General features: G+C 46.3%; 1 protein-coding gene across 2 annotated transcripts; it reads left to right on the forward strand.

Moving 5' to 3' along the window:
• Nucleotides 1-22,253: 22,253 nt before the first annotated feature.
• On the forward strand, nt 22,254-25,133 carry LOC119267348 (protein gamma response 1-like). Of its 2 annotated transcripts, XM_037548724.1 has the most exons (3): nt 22,254-23,379; nt 23,428-23,514; nt 24,040-25,133. In XM_037548724.1, the coding sequence occupies exons 1-3, from the start codon at nt 22,419-22,421 to the stop codon at nt 24,771-24,773; spliced, it is 1,782 nt and encodes a 593-aa protein (XP_037404621.1). In that variant the 5' UTR covers nt 22,254-22,418; the 3' UTR covers nt 24,774-25,133. The 2 variants fall into 2 exon arrangements, with proteins under 2 accessions (XP_037404621.1, XP_037404620.1); XM_037548723.1 differs by having other exon boundaries at nt 22,254-23,514.
• The last annotated feature ends 2,108 nt before the right edge of the window (nt 25,134-27,241 follow it).

Consider the following 27,241-nt stretch of genomic DNA (forward strand, 5'->3'; position numbering starts at 1 on the left):
AAATTTCACTAAGTCCTTGATCTGTTTGTATCAATATGCCATATGTTCATGTTGTTTCCTAGTGATCCGTGCCTCTTTTCAGGATGATCAGTAAGGATGTTTTGTTAATATTGTGGTGCTTTATCCATCCATGTCTTTGTTTGCATTTATGGAGCACCCTAGCTTGAGTCCATCGAGCTCTACTTTTGTTATTTCGTGGTTCCTGGCAGATTGTCTACTTGTTAGCAATTTTGCCGAGGATGTTGTTGTTGATCCGTGCATGCTATGTTGTTGTTCTTGCCATGTATAGCTTTCATAATATGTATTCTTGATGGGTGTATGCTTAGATTGTCATGCCTTTCTCTGTAGTGAGTGCATCGAGCTCGTAAATATGCCTACTCGTTAACAGATTTGCATGTTCCAGTTTTTCTCTAAGTCTGTAACCTGATTATGTTTTTGCCATGTTCACATGCTTGCAATTGTATTTTGTTATCCCTTTTGGCTCAAGGTCACTAAGGGACTTTTGTTAAGCTCTTTGAGTAGCTCCATGCCATGCTTTACTTTGCCATATTAAGTTCCTGTAGCCTATAGTTTTCATGCTCCAAAGTGTGCTACCTGATCTGAAATTCCAGGCTTGTGTTAATTTCACTAAGTCTGAAACCTGTTTATCAATTGCACTTTTGCCATGCTTGTTTGAACCTATTAATGGATGAATTGGTCATAGCTCAGTGTTCATCTTTTGTCAAGCTTTATGAGTAGACCCCTGCCATGTATTTTGTTGTCATGTTTGAGTACTATAGTATAATTAACTTGATGCATTTAGATGGCTACTTGCTGTTTATCGCAGACCGGTGTCATATTTGTTTTGCTTGCCATTTCCAAACCGTGCCTCCGATTCCGGTGATCTTTATATCGATTTCAACCGAAATCACCTCAACTTTCCAGTGGCACACTTGTATTTCCAAGTTGATGCCAGGTTCAATCATTCCTTGTCAAATCTTGCATATGCATCACATATCGCATCTCGCATAGCATACCATGTTTGCATCATGTTGTTCGAGCATTTGCACGTGGTTGATTGTGTTCCTTTTGCTTGTTTGTTTTGCTTGGGTAGAGCCGGGAGACGAGTTCGCTAACGAGGATCCCGTTGAGTTTGCTTTCGAGGATCCAGTTAACTCTGACAACTTTGCAGGCAAGATGATCATACCCTCAAAATCACTTCTATCTTGGCTTGCTAGATGCTCGCTCTTTTGCTATGCCTATGCTACGATGCCTACCACTTGCTTATCATGCCTCCCAAATTGCCTTGTCAAACCTCTAACCCACCATGTCCTAGCAAACCGTTGATTGGCTATGTTACCGCTTTGCTCAGCCCCTCTTATAGCGTTGCTAGTTGCAGGTGAAGATTGGAGATCGTTCCTTGTTGGAACATTATTTTCTTGTTGGGATATCATTACATTATGTTGTTATCTTAATGCATCTATATACTTGGTAAAGGGTGGAAGGCTCGGCCTTTTGCCTAGTGTTTTGTTCCACTCTTGCCGCCCTAGTTTCCATCATATCGGTGTTATGTTCCCGGATTTTGCATTCCTTACGCGGTTGGGTGATAATGGGAACCCCTTGATAGTTCGCCTTGAATAAAACTCCTCCAGCAATGCCCAACCTTGGTTTTACCATTTGCCACCTAACCTCTTTTTCCCTTGGGTTTCCGGAGCCCAAGGGTCATCTCATTTAAACCCCCCCGGGCCAGTGCTCCTCTGAGTGTTGGTCCAACCTGTCAGCTGCCGGTGGCCACCAGGGGCAACTCTGGGCTGGCCTACCCGTACCTTGGACAATCTGAGTGTGCCCTGAGAAAGAGATATGTGCAGCTCCTATCGGGATTTGTCGGCACATTCGGGCGGTGTTGCTGGATTAGTTTTACCTTGTTGAAATGTCTTGTAACCGGGATTCCGAGTCTGATCGGGTCTTCCCGCTAGAAGGAATATCCTTCGTTAACCATGAGAGCTTGTCATGGGCTACGTTGGGACTCCCCTGCAGGGATTTGAACTTTCGAAAGCCGTGCCCGCGGTTATGGGCAGATGGGAATTTGTTAATGTTCAGTTGTAGATAACTTGAACCTTAACTTAATTAAAATGAATCCACTGCGTGTGTTACCGTGATGGTCTCTTCTCGGCGGGGTCCGGGAAGTGAACACGGTGTTGGAGTAATGTTTGACATAGGTTGTTCTGTAGTCCTTCGTTCGTTGCTTTGCCTTCTCTTCTCGCTCTCTTTTGCGAACAGGTTAGCCACCATATATTCTAGTCGCTTGCTGCAGCTCCACATATTACCTTACCTTACCTATAAGCTTAAATAGTCTTGATCGCGAGGGTGCGAGATTGCTGAGTCCCCGTGGCTCACAGATTACTTCCAAACCAGATGCAGGGCCCGATGACTCCGTTCCAGATGATGCGCTTGAGCTCAAGTGGGAGTTCGAAGAAGACTCACGCCGTTACTATGTGTATTTCCCTGATGATCAGTAGTGGTGCCTAGTTGGGGCGATCGGGACCATGTCGCATGTTGGGGTTGATCTTTTATTTTGGTACCGTAGTCGGACCATGAGTGTATTGGATGATGTAATGCTATTTATGTACTTTGTGTGATGTGGCGAGTGTAAGCCAACTATGTTCATTTCCCCTTATTATCTATTTACATGGGTTGTTGTGAAGATTACCTTACTTGCGACATTGCTTTCAATGCGGTTATGCCTCTAAGTCGTGCTTCAACACATAGGAGATATAGCTGCATCGAGGGCGTTACAAATTGGTAATCGGAGCCTTCCCTGACCTTAGGAGCCCCCACTACTTGATCGAATTAGCGGATGAGTTGAGTCTAGAAAAATGTGTTGAGTCATTTAAGAATTATATATCAGAGAGTTTAGGAATTATTTTTACTCCTCAGTCCCTTCATCGCTCTGGTAAGGCATCCTGACGTGGAGTTTTGTCTCTTCTCTTCTCAAATTTCACTAAAAAAATTAGGATCACGCGGGTATCTTGGAATCGTTTCGATGGATTTGTGACGAGAACATTGTTCTTGGTGCCTCCTGTCATTTAGGGGTTGTGGCAGTGTCCCGGGGAGTTGAGCTCCGAGGTGTTGTCGTCACAATTTTATCGTTGCAGTTCTGGAATACCTGAGTTTAGTTCGCCGACATCGAAAATCTCTTTTATGCAGTTGTTGGTGAGATAACCTCGACGCCACCCAGTACTGGGGTGGGAGTTCGGGAGTATTGCCATAACTTGTATACCGGATGCTTTTCGAAGGTTGAGGTAGACGATTTCCGAAGTTTTCTCGGTTATGTGTTGAAGGATGGATACAGCTAGATGTAGGAATTACTAGATTTCAGTGAGATATTATGCTTCCCCTGTATCCCCAGCACCTGATTGCATAACCGGAAAGGTTCAGGAGTTTCATAGGTGGGAATTCTTGTAGCTCTAGTTCTTCTTCCACGGATATTTGGTTTGAGGTTGGGTGATCCTTACCGAGTATTCGTTCTTGCTCCGTACCTTGTTGATTTTATTCCTCTACCTAAATTCTAAGTGGCTTCTCAATTTATGGATATGTGACCATTCCTATTGGAATGCATTTGTTCTTTTTGTTCGGATGTGAAGACTATATGTTGCAATTTCAACCTGCTTGATTCAGCTTCAATTTTATCTGTCAATGTGCAAATGGATGTCAACCTCTTCAGGATGGCTCCTCCAACGCGCACGACTCCGAATCCTGATCCGCCACCACCACCCCCTCCTCCGGAGGCATGGCAAGCTGTGATGGCTGCTACCAATGCAAACACGCAGTTGATCATGCAAATTCTTCAAGAGCGCAATCAAGCGAACCAAGGCAACCAAGGCAACCAGGGCAACAATCAGAATCGCTTTGCTACACTCAACCAGTTCCTTGCTAACCAGCCAAAGACTTTCAGCAATTGTGTTGAGACAACTGATGCTGACGATTGGCTCGTGGACTTGTGCAAGCATTTTGAGTGCAGTAATGTCAGGCCTGAGGACTTTGTCAAGTTCGCTTCCTTCCTACTCAAAGACCAAGCTGCAGAATGGTTTCAGCAGTACAAAGATTCCAGAGGAGGCCGTGAGATTACTTGGGATGAATTCCGTCAAGACTTCAAAGCTCATCATATTCCTCAGAGCGTGGTTGAAAGCAAGCGTGAGGAATTCCGCAACCTAAAGCAAGGATCTATGTCTGTCTATGATTACAACAAGTTGTTTCAGAAGCTCGCCCGCTTTGCTAAGCAGGACGTCCCTGACGAGAAGAGCATGATATACCAGTTCAGGGGTGGTCTCAGAGAAGAAATCCAGCTAGCTCTCGTTCTCTTTGAGCCTAGGAGGTACGATGAGTTTTACAACATGGCATTGAAGCAAGAGGCTGCTCAATTGAAGTGTGATGCTTCCAAGAAGCGAGTCAGAGTGCTACTCCTTCTTCCTCAACTCAAGTGGCTAAGCAGCAGAAGTATTGGCTTCCTCCTCCTCCGTTCCGTCAGCCTTTTCAATAGAAGAGCAAAGGTGGCAGTGGATCGTCCCACCCACCCAACCCTGGCTTTCAGAACAAGACTTCGTCTCAAGCTCCAAGATCGAGTGCTCCGTATCACCATCCGCTTTCAGAGGTCACGTGCAACAAGTGCCAACAGAAGGGTCACTATGCCAACAAATGCTTCAATCAGAGGTGTCTCCCTCCTCCTCCTCCTGTGAGATCAGCAAGTACAGCTGTGGTCAAGCATAACCCCAAGCACGCCAAGGTCAATTTGATGAATGCAGCTTAGGCAGAGGACTCGTCAGATGTCATCATGGGTAACCTTCCTGTTAATGACATTCCAGCTAAAGTTCTTTTTGACACTGGTGCATCGCATTGTTTCATCTCGAGACCTTTTGCATCTAAGCATGAGTTGGCCTTGCAAGTTTTGCCTAGACCGTTAGCAGTTGTCTCTCCCGGTAGGCGCATGCATGCTAACTCCATTGTTCTGGATGTTACTATCACTTTGGGTGACTACAAATTTCTATCTTCTCCTACGGTTCTTGGTGACTCGGATATTTATCTTATTCTTGGAATGGACTGGCTTTCTAAGCACAAGGCTCAGCTTGATTGTGCTGCCAGGCAGATTCAATTGACCCATTCGTCTGAGGATGTAATTGTCTTTGCCGCTCGTGATGATACCATCCGCATGTTTTCTCTCAATGAGAAGGGTGAACTCGATGCCATCTTTCAAATTCCAGTCGTTTGCGAATATCAAGACGTCTTTCCAGAAGAGCTTCCAGGAATGCCTTCGCACCGGCCAGTTGAATTCGTCATCGATCTTGAGCCTGGCACGGAACCGGTTTGCAAACGTCCTTACAAGCTCGGACCTGAAGAGTTGAAGGAGCTGAAGAAGCAACTCGATATTCAAGAGAGAATGGGTCTCATCCGACCTAGTTCTTCTCCGTGGGGTTGTGGAGTACTTTTTGTGAAGAAGAAGGATGGAACGGACCGACTTTGCGTTGACTACCGTCCATTGAACAAGAAGACTATCAAGAACAAATACCCACTTCCCAACATCAATGAGCTGTTCGAACAACTCAAAGGTGCTCAAGTATTCTCCAAGCTTGATCTCCATATGGGTTATCACCAGATTCGAATCCGTGAGCAAGATATTCCCAAGACGGCTTTCAGAACAAGCTATGGTTCATACGAATACATTGTCATGTCTTTTGGCCTCGTCAACGCTCCTCCGACTTTCTCTCGCATGATGAACTTCATCTTCAACGCCTACACAAATGACTTCGTTTTGGTCTATCTCGACGACATTCTGGTCTTTTTGAAGAACAAGGAAGATCATGCCAAGCACTTGCATTTGGTGCTCGATAAGCTCAGGGAACATCAGTTCTAAGCCAAGTTCTCGAAGTGCGAGTTTTGGCTCGATGAGGTTCTTTATCTTGGGCATATCATCTCTGCCAAGGGCATTGCGGTGAATCCTAAGAAGGTGTCTGTAATTGTGAATTGGGAACCACCTCAGAACGTGAAGCAACTTCGCAGCTTCCTCGGTCTCGCAAGCTATTGTCGAAGGTTCGTTGAGAACTTTTCAAAGATCGCGAAGCCTCTTTCAAACCTTCTCCAGAAGCACGTCAAGTACGTTTGGTCTCTGGAATGTGACATCGCTTTCAACTCTTTGAAAGAGAAATTGGTCACTGCTCCAGTCTGACTCCTCCTGATGAATCCAAACCGTTCGAGGTCTTCTGCGATGCCTCTCTCCAAGGTCTTGGTGCAGTGTTGATGCAAGAGAAGAAAGTTGTGGCTTATACCTCTCACCAGTTGAAGCCCAACGAGAAGAACTACCCCACTCATGACCTCGAGTTGGCGGCAGTTGTGCATACTCTTTTGACTTGGAGACATCTCTTATTGGGAAGAAAAGTGGACATTTTCACTGACCACAAGAGTCTCAAGTACATCTTCACTCAGCCTAATCTCAACCTCAGGCAGACTCGTTGGGTCGAAATGATTCAAGAGTATAATCCGAGTATCGAGTATACTCCAGGCAAGGCCAATGTGATTGCTGACGCATTGAGCAGGAAGGCTTACTGCAACAGTCTGATTCTCAAGCCTTACCAACCCGAGCTTTGTGAAGCTTTCCACAAACTCAATCTGCAAGTTGTTCCTCAAGGTTTCCTCGCCAACCTTCAAGTCTCTCCTACTTTGGAAGATCAGATTCGCCAGTCTCAACTTCTTGATGCTATGGTGAAGAAGGTGAAGATTGGGATTGCCAAGAGTCAACCCAAGTACAAGTGCTATCGCCTTGACGACAAGGATACTCTCTTCTTTGAGGATCGTATTGTTGTGCCTAAAGGTGACCTTCGTAAAGTTATCATGAATGAGGCGCATAATTCACTCCTCTCCATCCACCCTGGGAGTACGAAGATGTATCAGGACCTCAAGAAGGCTTATTGGTGGACTCGAATGAAGCGAGAGATTGCTAAGTTCGTGAATGAATGTGATGTCTGTAGAAGAGTGAAGGCAGAACACCAAAGGCCAGCTGGTCTCCTCTAACCTCTTGCCATTCCAGAATGGAAGTTTGACCACATTGAGATGGACTTCGTGACTGGGTTTCCAAAGTCGAAGCGTGGTAATGATGCTATATTCGTTGTCATCGACAAACTCACTAAAGTGGCTCACTTTCTGCCTATCAAAGAGTCTATCACTGCAGCTCAATTGACGGAGCTGTATACCTCTCGAATTGTCTCTCTGCACGGTATTCCACAGGTGATCTCTTCAGACCGTGGCAGCATCTTTACCTCCAAGTTTTGGGATTCTTTTCAGAAGGCCATGGGCACCAACATCCGCTTCAGCACAGCTTTCCATCCTCAAACTAGTGGTCAAGTCGAGTGTGTCAATCAGATTCTTGAAGATATGCTCAGGGCTTGTGTTATCTCCTTCGGTATGAAGTGGGAAGATTGTCTTCCATATGCCGAATTCTCCTACAACAACAGTTTTCAAGCAAGTTCGGGCAAGGCCCCTTTCGAAATTCTGTATGGTAGGAAGTGTCGTACTCCACTCAACTGGTCAGAAACCGGTGAACGTCAACTTCTTGGAAATGACTTAATCACAGAGCCAGACGAAATGTGCAAAGTCATTCGAGATAACCTGAAAGCAGCGCAATCGCGCCAGAAGAGCTACTATGATAGTAAGCACCGTGATTTGGCTTTCGAGATCGGAGATCATGTTTACCTCTGCGTCTCTCCAATGAAAGGTACTCGTCGCTTCGGTATCAAAGGAAGCTTGCCCCTAGATACGTGGGTCCTTTCAAAATCGTCAGCAAGAGAGGCGATCTCGCCTATCAACTCGAGCTTCCTTCAAACTTTGCAAATGTGCACGACGTGTTCCATGTCTCTCAGCTCCGCAAGTGCTTCAAGACTCCTGACCACACCGTCAACTTCGAAGACATTGATCTCCAAGAAGATCTCTCTTATCGTGAGCACCCCGTTTCTATTCTTGAAGAGACTGAACGCAAGACTCGCAATAAGTCAATCAAATTCCTCAAAGTCAAGTGGTCACACCATTCCGACCGTGAAGCCACCTGGGAATGCGAGGATCACCTCCGTTCTGAGTACCCGGCGTTCTTCCAGTCCTAGATCTCGGGAAGAGATCCTTTCGTAGTGATGGAGTGTTGTAACACCCCGGATGTAATTTACCTTATATGTACTCCAACTCTTGTCGTTTCTGGCGCTAAGTTATTTTATTTCCTCGGGTTCGGGTTTTTGCCTTCATGCGTTGTTGTCATTGTCATGCATCTCATATCATGTCATCATGTGCATTGCATTTGCATACGTGTTCGTCTCATGCATCCAAGCATTTTCCCCGTTGTCCGTTTTGCATTCTGGCGCTCCTATCTCCTCCGGTGGTCATTTCTACCTTCTTTTCATGTGTGGGGGTTAAACATTTCTGGATTGGACCGAGACTTGCCAAGCGGCCTTGGTTTACTACCAGTAGACCGCCTGTCAAGTTTTGTACCATTTGAACTTCGTTTGATGCTCCAACGGTTAACCGAGGGACCGAGAAGGCCTCGTGTGTGTTGCAGCCCAACACCCCTCCAATTTGGCCCAAAACTCACCAAAACCCTCTCCATCATCTAGTGCGTTCGATCATGATCGCGTGGCCGAAAACCGCACCTCATTTGGACTCTCCTAGCTCCTCCTATGCCTATAAATAGCCCCTCCTCCGAAATTTCAGATCTCTCCCCCCGAAACCCTAGCCTCCGTCTTCCTCCGCGCGCCGGACAGCGTCCGCCGGCGCCGGACGTGTCCGGTTCCACCCCCCGCCGCCATGTGGCATGCCCCCATTGGCCCATGCCTCGCGCCCACTTCGTCGCCGCCGCCGGCCCGGGAGGCCCAGGTCGGGCCCCCGAGGCCCATCGCCCGTGCCCCGCCACCTGGCAGCAGACGCCGCCCGAGCGCGCCCGCGGCCGCCGCCTCTCCTCCACGCCGGCGAGCTCGTCGCCAGGCTGGCCCCGGCGACCTCCGTCGCCCCGCCGCGGCACCAACTCCGGCCACCACCACCGCACCCCAGCGCGCCTTGCCCTCATCTCGCCGGCCCCGGATCCGGTGACCCGGCCCCCTCTCCGGCGACCTCCACCTCTTCCCCGATGAACTCCGGCGAGCAACAGTGTTTCCGGCCAACCTTGACTTCCGCGCCGATCCGAATCTAGATCTGGGATATTTTCTCTTGGTTGACTTTCTCTCGAAACCCTAGATAATTTGCATTTTTCATCAGGTTATATCTCCGCATCCGTAGCTCCATTTTTGGCGTATAGCATATCAAAATGTTCGTCTCAGAGAGCACATCATTTCATCTCACTACATCATTTTCATTTGAGCTCATCTCGATGCCCGAAATGCTGTTGGAAGAGAGCTATTTGGGTTAATTGTCAGATCTGCTGCACCAAATAGCTATTTGTCATTTTTGCCATGACTATTGTGTGCATGATATGCTCCTGAGCTCTACATGAGTTTTGTTATATGCCATGCCATCTTTCCAGAGGTGCTATCCATGTATTTTTGTGATGTGTGTGGTGACTAGCACAAGCTTGCAAAGTGGTGCATTCGTTAATGCTGATTTCAGGGACTTAGAAATTTCACTAAGTCCTTGATCTGTTTGTATCAATATGCCATATGTTCATGTTGTTCCCTAGTGATCCGTGCCTCTTTTGAGGATGATCAGTAAGGATGTTTTGTTAATATTGTGGTGCTTTATCCATCCATGTCTTTGTTTGCATTTATGGAGCACCCTAGCTTGAGTCCATCGAGCTCTACTTTTGCTATTTCGTGGTTCCTGGCAGATTGTCTACTTGTTAGCGATTTTGCCGAGGATGTTGTTGTTGATCCGTGCATGCTATGTTGTTGTTCTTGCCATGTATAGATTTCATAATATGTATTATTGATGTGTGTATGCTTAGATTGTCATGCCTTGCTCTGTAGTGAGTGCATCGAGCTCGTAAACATGCCTACTCGTTAACAGATTTGCATGTTCTAGTTTTTCTCTTAAGTCTGTAACCTGATTACGTTTTTGCCATGTTCACATGCTTGCAATTGTATTTTGTTATCCCTTTTGGCTCAAGGTCACTAAGGGACTTTTGTTAAGCTCTTTGAGTAGCTCCATGCCATGCTTTACTTTGCCATATTAACTTCCTGTAGCCTATAGTTTTCATGCTCCAAAGTGTGCTACCTGATCTGAAATTCCAGGCTTGTGTTAATTTCACCAAGTGTGAAACCTGTTTATCAATTGCACTTTTGCCATGCTTGTTTGAACCTGTTAATGGATCAATTGGCCGTAGCTCAGTGTTCATCTTTTGTCAAGCTTTATGAGTGCATCCCTGCCATGTATTTTGTTGTCATGTTTGAGTGCTGTAGCATAATTAACTTGATGCATTTAGATGGCTACTTGTTGTTTATCGTAGACCGGTGTCATATTTGTTTTGCTTGCCATTTCCAAACCGTGCCTCCGATTCCGGTGATATTTATATCGATTTCAACCGAAATCACCTCACCTTTCCTGTGGCACACTTGTATTTCCAACTTGAGGCCAGGTTCAATCATTCCTTGTCAAATCTTGCATATGCATCACATATCGCATCCCGCATAGCATACCATGTTTGCATCATGTTGTTCGAGCATTTGCACGTGGTTGATTGTGTTCCTTTTGCTTGTTTGTTTTGCTTGGGTAGAGCCGGGAGACGAGTTCGCTAACGAGGAGCCCGTTGAGTTTGCTTTCGAGGATCCAGTCAACTCTAACAACTTTGCAGGCAAGATGATCATACCCTCGAAATCACTTCTATCTTTGCTTGCTAGATGCTCGCTCTTTTGCTATGCCTATGCTATGATGCCTACTACTTGCTTATCATGCCTCCCAAATTGCCTTGTCAAACCTCTAACCCACCATGTCCTAGCAAACCGTTGATTGGCTATGTTACCACTTTGCTCAGCTCCTCTTATAGCGTTGCTAGTTGCAGGTGAAGATTGGAGATCGTTCCTTGTTGGAACATTATTTTCTTGTTGGGATATCATTATATTATCTTGTTATCTTAATACATCTATATACTTGGTAAAGGGTGGAAGGCTCGGCCTTTTGCCTGGTGTTTTGTTCCACTCTTGCCGTAGTAGTTTCCGTCATATCGGTGTTATGTTCCCGGATTTTGCGTTCCTTACGCGGTTGGGTGATAATGGGAACCCCTTGACAGTTCGCCTTGAATAAAACTCCTTCAGCAATGCCCAACCTTGGTTTTACCATTTGCCACCTAACCTCTTTTTCCCTTGGGTTTCCGGAGCCCAAGGGTCATCTTATTTAAACCCCCCCGGGCCAGTGCTCCTCTGAGTGTTGGTCCAACCTGTCAGCTGCCGGTGGCCACCAGAGGCAACTCTGGGTTGGCCTACCCGTACCTTGGACAATCTGAGTGTGCCCTGAGAAAGAGATATGTGAAGCTCCTATCGGGATTTGTCGGCACATTCGGGCGGTGTTGCTGGATTAGTTTTACCTTGTCGAAATGTCTTGTAACCGGGATTCCGAGTCTGATCGGGTCTTCCGGCTAGAAGGAATATCCTTCATTGACCGTGAGAGCTTGTCATGGGCTAAGTTGGGACTCCCCTACAGGGATTTGAACTTTCGAAAGCCGTGCCCGCGGTTATGGGCAGATGGGAATTTGTTAATGTTCGGTTGTAGATAACTTGAACCTTAACTTAATTAAAATGAATCCACTGCGTGTGTTACCGTGATGGTCTCTTCTCGGTGGGGTCCGGGAAGTGAACACGGTGTTGGAGTAATGTTTGCCGTAGGTTGTTCTCTAGTCCTTCGTTCGTTGCTTTGCCTTCTCTTCTCGCTCTCTTTTGCGAACAGGTTAGCCACCATATATGCTAGTCGCTTGTTGCAGCTCCACATATTACCTTACCTTACCTATAATCTTAAATAGTCTTGATCGCGAGGGTGCGAGATTGCTGAGTCCCCGTGGCTCACAGATTACTTCCAAACCAGATGCAGGGCCCGATGACTCCATTCCAGATGATGCGCTTGAGCTCAAGTGGGAGTTCGACGAAGACTCACGCCGTTACTATGTGTCTTTCCCTGATGATCAGTAGTGGTGCCCAGTTGGGGCGATCGGGACCATGTCGCATGTTGGGGTTGATCTTTTATTTTGGTACCGTAGTCGGACCATGAGTGTATCGGATGATGTAATGCTATTTATGTACTTTGTGTGACGTGGCGAGTGTAAGCCAACTATGTTCCTTTCCCCTTATTATCTATTTACATGGGTTGTTGTGAAGATTACCTTACTTGCGACATTGCTTTCAATGCGGTTATGCCTCTAAGTCGTGCTTCGACACGTAGGAGATATAGCCGCATCGAGGGCGTTACAACTGCGCATAGGGGGTACACGACTCATCCTATCCTAGGGGTTCTCGGACTAAGTAGTCGTGCTTTACTTCGTGCCTCATGCAGTCTTTTGGGTTTTCCTCAGGTGTTGCTACGTCTCTTGTAGTTGTTCAATGAAACAATCCGGGTTGAGCCTGAAGATTCTTCAACAACTTCTCGCCTGTTGAAGTGATGGGGTGAAGGTGGCTCCTCGTAGCAGGCATTGACTCGGTCTTCTGTTGTCTTCTTAATCATGACGACCCCTTTTGCCTTCTAAGGCGTCGACGGTACCAGGTAGGTAATCCCTTATGCAATGATATTAACAAGGCATAGTAGAGGTCCAACATGTCGGTTACGTTGATGAAAACATCGACACCAAGAGCGGGGGATGAAGAGAATTGTTTTCCTACTCACTATAGTGAGGCGGGCCAAATGGCGAGGTTCTCATCCACCGGTGGTTGCCGATACAACAATGGTAAGGACATGATTGCTCTATTAGCGATGTCTATCATGGTCTTGCATATCTTACACCTTGATCGTCATAGGACAAGGTTGCATCATCCTGGGGAAAATTCAAAGGTGTCACCATCATCTGGGTCTTCATGTCCTCATTCTTCAAAGGTGTATCTTCTGTTGGCATCATCTTGTTGTGGTGTCGCGAATCTTGGGTTCAGAAGAGGTGGGTGAGTGTTTGGCAAGGTGTACTCCTTCGAGGATTACAAGGAATCCTGTGGTCAGGGGCTTGAGGGTGCTAGCGACCATTGCAATAGTTTTGAAGGGGAAGAGATCAATAACGAAAGTATACCTTAGTTTTTTGAAAAACTGAGAAGGGAAGAGAAGTATAGGTGGTTTTGAAAACTAGTAATAGTTTTGGAAATAGTTTTGCCCTAACTAACGACCATGCTAACTAAGGCTTCCTATAGTCAGGATGGCTCTGATACCAGCTCTATGGGGACCCCGACTCATAAGTCGAGATAACCGAATGCACGTGTACAGTGATCCCAGAGATCAATGCTCACTGAACACACAGAAGCTGAATAACAAGAGTCTTACATCCATATATACCATTTTACACAAGTAGGACCATTATGGTCAAGTCTTGAGTGTATCATCGCAGCGGAAATCTTCAATAACAACTTGGACCCAAGCCATCTGCCTTAAATCTACAGGCATTCTGACTGGGAAGCGTCCTAGCTCGCATGTTCGTCACCGAAGTATTCTTCATCATATCCTGTTTTTTTTCATGCCTGGTCAATAAAATAACCAGTGGCAAGCCAATGAGTACTTTGAATGTACTCGCAAGCAACCCATGTTTTGGCTCAAGATACAACAATGCATGATATAGGTAATTTTTTTGCACAAAGCTAGTTTTGAGTGCAATGACATGTTCAACAACTTGTAAGACATGCATCAGGAGAATTCAAGTAACCATGAGGACAGGTTACAGATATCAACATAAATAGAGTGGGCATCAACCCAACTCAATCATGTCAAGTCCTTTGACTTGACCCAAGTAGTTCTTCCCACTTATCCAAACACATACACTGGTTTGTAAACATGTGGACGTAGCCCACGAGCGGTTACCCAACTGTCCTTGACCGTGGACACGGCTATTCGAATAGTTTTACACTCTGCAGAGGTTGCACACTTTACCCACAAGATCTGGGGAACTTCCATGTCATCCACGACCCACGGTACCTCAAGTACCTGGGGTAAGCACCCGATCACTATTTTCCCCTAGACGACACTAACATGGAGTCCACTCGTTGTTCCGTATCCTCACGATGCACATCATACAAGACTCACTCGAGATCGTAACATCCGAGAGGGGACACAACGGTGTATCCGGTGCCTTGTGAAAACAGTCATGGCCGCCCTACCTGGCACGACCCCGTCCCGAGAGAGCGCACCAACAACTCTCCCGTCACTAGTAATGCGGGCTCCAAGCTAGTATCGGCCTAGGTAATCAATAATGCCCTTTCCCATACAAGGGTAGAGTGGTTGCGCATGTAAGGTTGGAATAACGGTCGCAACTTAAACCAATCCGTTTTGAAAAACAACACACACGCTTTCCTCGGTACACCACTTCGACATCAAGTGGTTACCCAACTCATCATCTCCCCCGGGCATAAGTGGCACCCGATGGGGGTTTTTGAAAAGTCTTTTCAAAATACTATGTCTCCATCACCATGCATATTCCCGTCCCTTTTTGCATAGCAACTACTTTAGTATCCTATCTACTCCCACCGGCATAACCCTCATAAGGAGGTAGGGTCATGCACAATGCAAGTATAAACGAGGAAGTAACGGAGGCAAACCATCAAAGTGGTTCCACCTCATCATGATTCCGTTGCAACAACAATATGATGCTATATGTCATGCATAAAAAGGGTTTCATAGACATGGTCAAAGGGCTGCTTGCCTGTTTTAACAAAGTCTTCGAGGTCTTCAAATATCTCTGGTCCAACTCCGAGCATTTCGTCTACTTCGTCAACTATCGTCGAAAGCAACCATAATAAGCAACACAACAAGGCAGAAAATAAAAGTGCTCTAAAAATATTGATTTTACTTTTCTAGGACATCTCTGGTTATATGAAAATTAACCAGAGTGGTTTCATTGGAATTTGGTCAGCGGATTTTTCTAAACATTTTGATACGATGGAATCAAGGGGTTTATGGATTTGCAAGAAGTGTACAGAAATATATTTTTTTGAAAAATGAGCAAAGGCACCCATTTAACAAACCATGATTTTAGAAGCATCTGGGAGTTGGTTTCACTGGATTTGGAGTTCAAATGAATTTCCTATGAATTTGCAAAGTTGACAAATATGAAGAAATGGCTCATTATTTTATGTGGGACAAAAAGTATTAATAAAAATGTTCATAAGCTAAGTTATGAACTTAGAAGCACCTAGGAATTTGAATCATGGCATTTGGATCAAATTTGAGCTCTCTGTGATTTTCTAAAGTACATCACAGAAATAGGAAAAATAGGATTTGATAAATATTTGTGAAGGAAATGCTTCTGTAAAAATGTGACAATAGCACCCTGTGGTAGGGAATGATTTTAGAAAGGAGTTAATTTGAATTATTTATGGATTTTTGAAGTTGACTGGAAAAAGGAAAAGACAAAGGATTTACCTAAATGGGCCGGATCTGGGTGGCGGTTGGGCGCACCGGGCGAGATTTAGTGGCAGGGCGCCACTGGGCCGGCCCGGCGGCTCGGCCGCAGGCGCGCAGGGGGGCGCGTCGAAGGTGGGTTCATCCCTATACGCCTCGGCGTGAGGGAGACGGCAACAGCGGAAACCGTCTCCACTTAAACGGGTGGGGCCCGCTGCCGACGTCGCTGACCTGCAGGTCCCGCACCAACTCTCTCTCTTCTCCAGCCTCCTCCTTCTTCCTCCCGACGGGCAGAGGCAGGGGACAGACGGCGAGCGCGCTAGTGACGATTCCGGCCGCTTTGTTGCGCCCGGGGCCAGGTCGGTGGTCTGGGCGGATGCCCCGTTCCACGCCGCGCCCATAGGTGGTTGTGTTGGACGCGGGGAGCGCCAGACTTGGGCGGAGCGTCAGCCATAGCGAAGACCGGCAACGACGAGGATGGGAATGGCGAGGCAGGCACGGGGAGGAATGACAGATGTGCGGGTGAGGCTCCTTGGGGCCATGGGGGTCCTATGGTATGGTTCAAGGGGAAGGAGAGGGTCGGGACGACCCGAATTTTGGGGATGGACGGCGGCTCGGCTCCGGCCATGGGAAGCGACGGAGCGGCTCTGGAGAGGAGGAGAGGGGTCCGGGAGAGTGTTTGGGGCGGTTAATTGAATGGTGACCTTGAAGGAGGTCGGGAGGGTCATATAGGGCGAGGCCGAGGTGCACCATGAGCGGAGCTCATGACCGCAGCCCGGGGCATCGCCAAAGGCCAAACGGGCGCTCTGGTGCGTGCCTGGGGTACTCGTGGGCGTGGTCCATGGCTCTCTTAGGGGAGAGGAGAAGGAGAGCAAGCTCGAGGAGGTCCCGCATGAGTGCGGCGACTGGCAGACGTGAGCGGCGCTCGGGCACACGTGTCAGAGGTCGCCGGAGAGAGAAGGAGGAGGGGGCCGACCGTCTTGCGTGTCCCGGACGCCGAGGCGGCCTCGGGGGACACAAGGGGAAGGCCCTAGGTGGTCAGAAGCCTCGGGCAGGACGCGGCTACAGTGCCCTGGTGCACTGTAGCGCGCTCCAGAGCACGCATATGGCTGGCATTGGCATCTTTTTGGCGCCCAGGGCGTGGCCACTAGTGTCTAGGGGGTCAGGGGAGGAGTAAACAAATGGGTGGTGGCCTTGGGTGCCCTGGAGAGCCACTAGATGAGAGGGGAGGTGGAGAGAGAGGTGAACAATGGCTGTCCAAAGGGGGGGATGGGGTTTTACCCCATCAATCATGGAGCTTTGGAAGAGGGGGAGCTACTGGAGGTAGGAGGTGACCTAGGGCAGCTGTGGTAAAAAGTTGAGGCCATGTAGATTAGTGGAAGAGGTCAAAATGGAATTTTGGTAAAGTGGCAGAAGGTGTTTGATGCTCGTTTGGGTAAGCAAATGAACTTCATTTGTCATGAGACTCCACAGGGTGAAATGGAACATATAATTAGGTCCTTCCACCTATTCTGAGATCATTTGGGCAAAGTTGCCGATGCAACTTTTGTAAACCCTAGAAATCAGCAGAAATGGACTTTCCAAGATTTAGTCACGCAAATCTATTCTCCTTGATGCACCACTTAGTGTAGTGTCATCATTTGAGGTTATGAACATTTCCACGAAAGTTGAGATCAAAACAAGAAAGTTGCCAATGTAGAGTTGTTCAAATTTGGTTCTGGACAGGAAGGGTTTTGGGGCACTTTGAGCAAGATAACATTCTCTCCAACTTGTGCCATTGGGTCTAGATGAATAATTAGACCATTTGAGCATGTTCACAAGGTTTGAGAACATTTGGACATGTTTGGCAATGTAAAGTTGCTCAAACTTCAAAATGGACAGAAATGGTTTTGAGGGGATTTCATGGGGTTATACTATTCTCCATGACATGATACTTGGCAAGATCATCAAACATGTCATATGTGACATTCTAGAATTTTCTTGGAATTTTGGGGAATATTTCCTTTGTAAATATTTCAAAAGCTTGAAATATCCAGAAAGGGTTTTTGAGGGATTTGACCCATATTTTGAACATGACCATGTGTTGAAACTCTTATATTCTTATATATGGATAATATATGTCCACTGAGTTTCCCTAGGTTTTTCCCAAATATTTTTAAAGCATTAAAATAATTTTAACCTATTAAAGACCATTTCCGGCCTAAAGAAAAATCCTTTAAATAAAATAGGAAAATAACTTTTAAAATTGTATTTTTGTGGTTTATGGGAGCCCTATACCTAAAAGGTTTCAAATATACTTTTTGAAAGATTTTTCACACCCTTAATTAAGTACTTGTAGTTCAAGTCTCAATTCAGGGGTTTTTGGAAAACCTAATTTATAAAATTCTTTTTGGCCAAAATATTTTTGCAAGAAATTGTTTTTATGTCCTACACACATGGCATGATCATTGGGCAAGGTTTTGGATCAAGGAGAAGGAGTATAAGAGTTGGAGGATTTATTTGATTTTTAGAGCACTTGCAAACAACAAACAAAATCCAATCAAGGCAAGGTCCAAAACACTCAAAAGTTTTTGTCAAACCACATTCTATCATGATTGTTAGCTTAAGTGTAGTGGCATGAAAATCAGGGTGTGACACGGCCTTAGCTGGATCAAGAGTACGAGGGACGTCACCAAGCTGAACGTGTGCAGATCGCGGAGGTGCCGTGTGTTCGGTACTTGGATCGGTTGGATTGCGAAGACGTTCGACTACATCAACCGTGTTACTAAACACTTCCGCTTTCGGTCTACGAGGGTACGTAGACACACTCTTCCCGCTCGTTGCTATGCATCACCTAGATGGATTTTGCGTGTGCATAGGAATTTTTTTGAAATACTACGTTCCCCAACACTATGTGCATAGTTGAGGGGCATGTGCCCCCCTCAGCCCAAGGCAGATCCCCGAAGGATTTTTTTAGGTACATAGTTAAAAGAAAATCTCGCATGCTTGATCTTGCTGGCAAATAGAGGTATCCGAGGGAAGCACAACCACGCACGTTTTGTCAATTTGGACCTTGCGTGGTTGATCTTGCTTGCGATCAGAATCACTAATTGGAAGAGGAACAGGCTTTGTCTCGTGTGCTTTGTTCATTTGAAGCTCGTGTTATTCATCTTTTTGGCAGATAGAATCACCCGTGGGATGAACTACGCCTTCTTTCTCCTATGGTTTGGCCATTTGAAGATCACGTTCTTGATCTTGCTTGCAATTAGAATCACCAATGGGAAGAACCATGACTTCTTGCTCCTTTGCTTTGTTCATTTGAAGCTCACGTTTTTAATCTTTTTGGTAGGCTGAATCATTCATGGGATGAATGATGCCTTCTTGCTCCTCCTCTGGCCCCTCCATTTGAAACTTGCTTTGTTCATCTTTCTGCCCGACAGAACCATGAAGGGGAAGAACCGCGACTTCTTGCTCCTCTAGATTGTCCATTTGAAGCTCGCGTTCTCGATCTTGCTCACGATCAGAATCACTCGTGCAAAGAACTATGAGTTCTTCCTCCTGGTTGATGAGTCCGCTGAAAGCCGCCTTCATGAGAGCCTTCTCACCTACACACGCACGCATACAGTCGCCGCTAGAAAATGCAGCCAGGGGTCAGAGTAGGGGGCAAACTTGGGAGCAGAGCAATCAAGATGGTCGGAAAAGCCTGGACGTACCACTACAAGTGTCGTCGTCCTCGACGACAATGATGTAGAACCCTGCGACGCGGTGGAAGCTTCACGACGGTGGCGAGGAACAACCCCGCGATGCGGTGGGGCAGGTCGCATGTAGACCGATGTGCTACAACATTCTGTCGAAATGGTAAATCGCGCCCGACACGCTACTCCGCTATGTACTAACAGTAATTTCCATTTTTCCGAAAAGGATCTAGATCCATTATAAAGGTTCTCCAAAAATACAAAGCATCACAAACATGATAAAAAATACATCAAAGTCTTTGGACCACCGAACGACCACTAACGCCATCAGAATGAATCGTCTGGGCACCACTCTCATCTTGGAGTCGCCCTGACCTTGTCGATGAAAGTAGATCCAATGCAAAAATAATCTTTAGACAACGACATGCTATGAAGTAATCTTTATCCGTTGTTGCCGCTCTCATACCGGAATTGGCGTTTGAGTAGGCTAGTGTCCTGTTAGGATTGTTTTGTGTGTATATATACATGCACACGACTATCTTTTGATGTAACCCTAAGAAAAAGGAAAAAAAATATAAATGAAGAAAATAAGTCACTCATGTGCCTTTGGCTTAAGTTTTTGCACGGCGAAACCCAACAGCGCGAATGCTCCATGAGCCGTTGGATGAGGCTCACCCATCTTGGCTCATGGGTGTGTCGCTACATCAGTGGCTGCAACTGTATGCTCGTGGTGGCAGCCGCACGAACTGCCTCGTTAACCCCCAGCCTCCCCTCGTCGCCCACCTAGCCCACTCGCATCTTCCCGTCTCGCCCTATGCCTGCTCTGGCATCTCGTGCGCCTATTCACCATCTTGCTAGTGATTCACGCGTCGTCGATTGTCGGTGCCAGAGTCATCATTCTCGGTCGTGCCATTCCTCCATTCTTTGATGTACACGGGCGAAGTGTTTCATGATTGCTCGTGAGGCTAGGGATGAGGGGGGTTGTGATTGCCCAGTGTGCTACAACGACCAGTCATTTCTCATCAATTTCACGGTGAGGTGACGTCGCAACTAGGGATTTACATAAACGAGGGCATGTGTTTTGATTTTGGCCAGCATCGTTGTAGCGAAGTGGCCTCCAAGGCTTGTCGTGGTCCAAATCGGTGGTCTCGCGGTGGGGGTGGAGTGATCGCGGTTGCATTTTTTTGTGTTGCTTTGATTGTGTGGTCCGGGTGAGGCGGCAACGCGGTGAAACGAGGTTGAAAACCGGATGGACGGTTGCGCATGTCGATTGGGGGCCAAAGTTACCAAAATCTATTGGCGCATCTTCGTTGTGCCGTGGCTGCGGGGTAATGCACACTCATGGTGAAGTTCAATGTGATTTTTGTGGACTTTTCAATGTGATTTTTGCCTATGCTAGACGTTTTCCACACATGGCCTGGGATGGGTGGATTTTGCCACATGTGTGATATTTTTACCATGTTTTCGTAACTGGGATGGCAAATTCATGGAGTGGGGGTGGTGGTTATTTGATTTATGGATGGCAAATTCAAAGGGGATATCACAAATCGAGGGGGTGGAGTGTTTCATATTCAGGTGGTTTGTGTAACAGCCCAAATAAAAAACTTCCCTTAAGGACCTCTTTGTAATATTTATAGAAGTTATGGGTGTTTTGTGAAATGGTTTTGATATTTTTTGATGTTGCCATTTGTTTGTTTCACATCAACTTGAATTCTTGTCCCCTTTCACTAAGTCAATTCACAACTTTCCAAATCTCCAACTCAACTTTCAACAGGATTATTATAACCACGACAACCAACGTTTATCAAGTGAAATGAGCATGTTTTTTTGTGGGGTAAATGAGCATGTTTGACTAGTGTTTATCGACAAAAATGAGAATGCGATGTATTAAGGATTATATCGATGACGATCTGATTCAGCGGTGCTTACAAGGGTAGGACTAAATATGCATATGCGAACATATTGCCCTGTAGTCAAAGAAGGCCAACGTCCTAGCATCGTCCTATGGCTCATAGTGGTCCTCGTGGATGACTTTCTCGTAGACATGGATGATTAAGTTGATGTTGTCTTGCAGGGCGAGGCGCTACGCGACGAGAGTGACCTCGAGTGGACATTCTCTGGTGTGTGGCGGACAGTCGCAAGACACCAATGTGTGGAAGAGGTTATCACTATGGAGGCCGACGAGCAACGTGGAACCTAGACGTGCGGGCTTGAGCTGTATGATGATGTTGTCCACGAGCTTCACGAGGATGTTGAACCTCTTGAGGAAGCTAATGACGACATCGTTGAAGTAAAAGACGAAGCTAGCATCCACGATTCCTATTATCTTGGCAGCCTCCAGGACCATCTGGAGGCGTTCCTCGGTGCCGGGCCGGAGGCCAGCGTTGTGGACCATCTACCAAAGGCGCCTTCTTCTCGCGAGCATCGATTCCATGTGGTGTGGTCCTGGTCACTTGATTTTGGTATTGGACGGAGCATATTTACCATTGATGTGGTGCGTAGGCGCGCAAGTTTTGTAGATGGACTGTAGTGAAGGGGCGTCTTATATGAGAGTGTAAGTTGCAGTGCGCTGGCCATCTGATTGTGTGAGCTTTGGCAAACAAATACAAGATGACAATTTTTAGTTATTTTTGTTGACTTTTTAACAGCAGGCTTACGCGGGCGCTTTTAGTCGCTTGACATAATAGTTATTCCTACGCCGATCAAGTGGTACAACATAAAAGAAAAATTGAAGTTGCATAACTAATAAATTGTGCAAAACCATAGTTGTAGAAATGCGTAATTGTATGCTTCACATCAATAAACTCAAGCTAAATCATGAATGCTTAGAATTATTAAATTTGGTAAACATTGTGTCAATCAAAATAAATTTCTCCAATAATTTGCGTTGGCCCTCTCCAAATAGCCCACACCCACCTCTATACTGTACTACCAGAAAAAAAGACCACCAAAGTGCCATAAACCAAAATACATCTCCGGTCACTTTCCAAAATTCGAGGCAAAGCGCCGGAAACAATAGTTTTGAAAAAGCGCGCTCTAAAATTTCGAGATCCCCCAAATCCATCCCCTCCCCTCCCCACCACGCCACCAACCCTAACCCCAGTCCGCTCTCCCCGCCGCCCTTCTTTACGGCGGCGCCCCCCTCCGTCGCCTTGGCCCTCCGCCGCACTCCTAGTTTCCACGAATTCGGGCGCCCACCCGGCGCACCATCTAGATCCGCCCCTGGTCGCCGAAATGGAGGGCAAGGCGGTGGGCTTCTCGGCCGCCGACTGCGGCGCCGACGCGGCGGCGGACGATTTCAAGTACATCACCGGGATGAGCACCATCCTGGTGGCCACCATCCAGGAGGTGAAGGACCGGGTCTCCCAGATGGAGTTCATCTTCTGCAGCCAGATCTTCCCGCACTTCCAGGCCAAGTCCAAGCTCCTCCACGCGCGGCTGGCCGATTCCACCGCCACGAGGGAGGCCGAGGATGAGTGGCGGCAGAGGGAGGCCGGCCTGCTGAGCCAGCTGGAGGAGCTCAACCGCGGGAAGCGGCGCGCGGAGGATAGGCTGCTGCAGCTGGAGAGCTCTCTCGAGGAGATGCGAGGGATGCTCGTGAACGCCGACCGGTTGGCTGCGGAGCACGATGCCGAGAAGAAGCATCTTCTGGGGAGATTGGAGGAGGAAATGAAGAAAGATGAGGTGATCTGCCGGCTCGAAAGGGAGATCGGGGAGAAGGATGCTGAGATGTCAAGGGTGAGGGGGAGATTGGAGGAGGAAATGAAGAAGGACGAGGTGATTCGTCGGCTCCAAAGGGAGATTGGGGAGAAGGATTCTGAGATATCAAGGGTGAGGGGGAGATTGGAGGAGGAAATGAAGAAAGACGAGGTGATCCGCCGTCTCGAAAGGGAGATTGAGGAGAAGGCTGCTGAGATATCTAGGGAGAGGGGGAGATTGGAGGAGGAAATGGAGAAAGACGAGGTGATTCGTCGGCTCGAAAGAGAGATTGGGGAGAAGTCTGCTGAGATTTCAAGGGAGAGGGAGGCCCATCAGCGGCTGAGACAGCAGCTGGAGTTGAAGGATAAGGATCTTCTTCTTGAGCAGAATAAATTCAATCACGCGACGACACAATACAAGCATCTCAAGTCTGAGCACAACTATCTTCTTGGAAAGATTGCGGAGATGGAAGGCTCCAAGATTGACCAGAATGAAGGCTCCAAGATTGACCAGAATGAAGGCTCCAAGATTGACCAGAATGAAGGCTCCAGGATTGACCTGAATGAAGGCTCCAAGTCCCCTGTGAACCGGAAGGCCTCTGGAAGTCCTCCAAGTAAGAGAAAGCTAAAAGGTACTGCCCCATAACTTCTCAAATTCTTAGAGCTACTTAAGTTTTCCTAACACAGTATTGTTCCTGTATTACTGCTAGACTTTAAGAACAATATAAGGATCCATATCTTTTGTGCAAACATGATCAATGATGCATTATATTCTGATGAATGTCAATTTGCCAGTATCTCTTTTCTGTCAATCCTACCACATAACATTGACGTGTCTTAAAATATGTATAGGAGTTACTGATTGGATATCTATGTTTACAACTCACTTGTTTGATTTCCAGACTCCTAGAGCTACTTGAGTTTTCTTATCCAGTATCACACTTTTGTTTCCAAATTGCCGCTCTAATTTAAGAATCTTATACAAGGATCTGTACTTTTTGTGCAAATATGATCAATGGTGCATTATATCCTGATAAATGTCAGTTTTCTAGTATCTCTTTTCTGTCAATCCTATCACCTGACATGCATATGTCTTAAATATTTAGGAGTTTACTGATTCGGTATCTTTATTAACATCTCAGTTGTTTGATTTTCAGATTTCCAGGACACGAAAAATGAGAGCATTCAGGTAGTTTCTAAGACTGAAGACCAAAAGAATTCTCCTAGTTCACGTGCGAAGGCCCAAAATGCTACCTCTGCCAGGAGCGTGTTAAGTAACTCGCGCCTTTGTTTACCACCTCATGCAACTAACCCTCCGCACAAGAGTGGTGCTAGCACTTCAAAGACAGAGGCATCATCTAGTTTCACCCGCCCAAGTCTACACTGGAGGGAAACTCGTGTGCGTAAGGAACCAGGTGTTGTTGATCCACATGATGATTTTCTTGATACTCCTCTGGAGGCTGTAAAAAATACGATCAGGAACCCTACAACTAGAGAAGAAGCACTAGCTCTTGCTGCCCCTCCTCCCCAAGATATGGACTTCAATAACTCAGATGATGAGACTCAAGACATCAATATTGTCGCTCAGGGCCTCAACAACATACCAGTTCCGAAGCAGCGAAGCTCAATTTCAATCCATCCACCGAATAAAGATTTCAAATATACAGAACCTGTAAGAAAGAAAGCTGATCGGGCGAATCTGAAAGGTGTTGAATGCAAGCAGTGCAAGAAGTTCTATGACGCTGTGCTTCCTGATGGCCGTGTAAATGGTGATGGTGCTACAAGTATGAGGTGCGAGCATCATGATGGTGTGTCTAGACACAGATACAGGTATGCCCCTCCATTGACACCCGAAGGGTTTTGGAACATTGGATTTGAATCAGAGATGTAGCACATGAAGCAGGAGCCAAACTTCTTTGGTGTACAGTGTATTGTCACAGCATAGATCCTCGGTTACCCCTGTATTCTGTTAATGGCGCAGAAAATTCATGTTGGGGGCATACCCATCATCATTAAGGTTGGTGATCATTACAGTGTCAGTTTGTGGAGGATAGATAATAAAGTCAGTTTGTTCAGTTCTATGTAAATTCAGAAAAGTTGAACAGTTGCTTGTTTGCTTATTTACACTCAAAGAAGCAGCTTTCTTGCCCTTAACGATGTATGTAATATTCAGTGGTGAATCAACTTTTTTGCCCCTGAGAAACAATTCAAAATAACATGGAAGGAAGCTACTGAACCTTTTACAGTTGTACTTAAATTCATGGCCTGTTGCTTCCGCTGTTTCCGGTTACTTCAGTATATGCATTACAATTTACAATATATGACATAACAACAGATTGGCATTTATCTGCTGCTTACATTATAACATGTAGCAAACTCAGGATCTACTTACATGTTATTGGATCAGAGAGTTTGTGTTTGGAGTTTTATGGAGTAGGTGAATTTGTGAAACATATTTTGATTTCACAATGTTACTACTATCAGCGCTTGTTTTCAGTTTATCTGTAGCCATCTTGTGTAAAGTCCACTGAAGAATTGACCATTTTGGGGTGGATTTGCTTCAGATTTGGCTCTGCCCTTTCCAGCTTGTCCATTGATCCTGCGACTCAGTTCCAATTCAGGACAGTTTTAACTCGGGTGGTTGCATACTTGCATCGTGTGGCATATCATGTAACCATGTAATGAAAGAGTCTTCTGGTCCCTCAATTTCCGAGTGCTTCATCGACATTTCTTTCTTATCCACGCACTCATCTTAGATATTTTCTCAGCTTTTTCCTATTTTGTTGTCTTGATTGCTGGTAACTGCTAAGTAGAAATGGCCTGCTCTTGATGCATCTCTTCTTCTGCTATTGGTGTTGTTGTTTCTTACTTGTGTCTTTGCAGAAGAAAACCATAGGTACCAGGATGTTCCTTCTTTTCCCACTCTCATCTCCAAACTATACACCAAACTGGCACCGATAGGAGGCAGAGCATTGCAAATTTAGAGCGTTTGTCTTAACTTGTTCTGAACACTGGTTGTTTTGCCCTGTTTAAAGGATGGCAATCGACAGAGTCACAAAATCACGAGAACCTTCATCAAATAATAGTGCTCATCTTGGGAGTCTGGATCAGACAGTTTGTGTTTGGAGTTTTACAGAGTAGGCGAATATGTGAAACATGTTCTGGTTTTACAATGTGACTAGTATTAGCGTTTGTTTTCAGTTTACCTCCAGCCAATCTTGTGTCAAATCCATGAAGAGCCGACCATTTTGTGGTCGATGCGCTTCCGATTTTGCTCTTCCATTTCCAGTCTGTTCGTTTGATCCTGAGATTCAGTTCCAGTTCAGGACATCTTTATCTCAGGACAGTTTTATATTCTTGATTGCTAGTATGCTCTCAATCCTGTATCTCTTCTTTTGTTATTGGTGGTGTTGTATTGCACCAAACTGTCATGGATAAGATGCAGTGCATGGCAAATGCCAGAGTCAACATACCTGAGAGCTCGTCTGAACTTGTTCTGAACACTGGTAGTTCTGCCCTGTTTGAAGGATGACAATCGACAGAGGTACAAAACCACGAGACCCTTGTTCATCAGACTGTGATAGTCACACAGCCTTAAGATCACAGTGTACATCCGATGATTCAAGAGTACTCCCTCCATCCCAAAATTCTTGTCTTAGATTTGTCTAGATACGGATATATGAGGGAGTAGTATTGTAATTACTAAAACCCGAAAGGAATATGCTGGATGACTAGGAATATTCTCCTATGTAATTACCATAATACCAGTAGGGTTAGAGGAAAAGCAACACTAGTAAAATGCCAATGACATTCATGTAATTTCTTCAACTATGTTTCTATAAATAGAGGAGAGGCGTAGATGCCTTGTCGCATTATTGCTTGGAGATGTGATGTGACCATAGGTCTAGGTCATCAATGATCTTCTTTAGCATGGCGGAGCTATGAAGGCCATCACGGCGAAAGGCTTTAGCATTTTGGTGCATCCCAAATTTCCTTAAGAACCACCAACAGAGCAAAGGGCCATAGGGTGTGATCCAAGCAATGCGACTATGCGAGAGGCAGTAGTCCCGCAGCTCATGGATGGAGGAGGTCGGGGTGGTGCCGACCCCTTGACAAATCCTACCAGAGTAGGGGCATGAGATGAAGATGTGGTCGGCGTCCTCGATGTCGTCCAAGCAACATGAACGGTCGACATTGTTGACGATGTTTTGAAGGCGAGGTTGGTATGGGAGTTGAGGTGCTCAGGGAAGATCAGCCGAGCGAAGATCTTGACTTTGGTCGGAACACATGCTTTGGCCGTGGGATCCTCCTCCGATTGCTTCATGGTGATGTCGTATGCGGCCCTTGTGGAGACTGCCT

The sequence above is a fragment of the Triticum dicoccoides genome, chromosome 3A (assembly GCF_002162155.2).
Source record: "Triticum dicoccoides isolate Atlit2015 ecotype Zavitan chromosome 3A, WEW_v2.0, whole genome shotgun sequence".
In the NCBI taxonomy this organism is placed as follows: domain Eukaryota; kingdom Viridiplantae; phylum Streptophyta; class Magnoliopsida; order Poales; family Poaceae; genus Triticum; species Triticum dicoccoides.

What these genes read in the sequence shown, in the direction of transcription:
- LOC119267348 (XM_037548723.1), top strand. Translation starts at nt 22,419, where the DNA reads ATGGAGGGCAAGGCGGTGGGCTTCTCGGCCGCCGACTGCGGCGCCGAC. An exon ending in AAGTAAGAGAAAGCTAAAAG is followed by an intron (nt 23,515 to 24,039) that starts GTACTGCCCCAT and finishes TTTGATTTTCAG; the next exon opens with ATTTCCAGGACACGAAAAAT.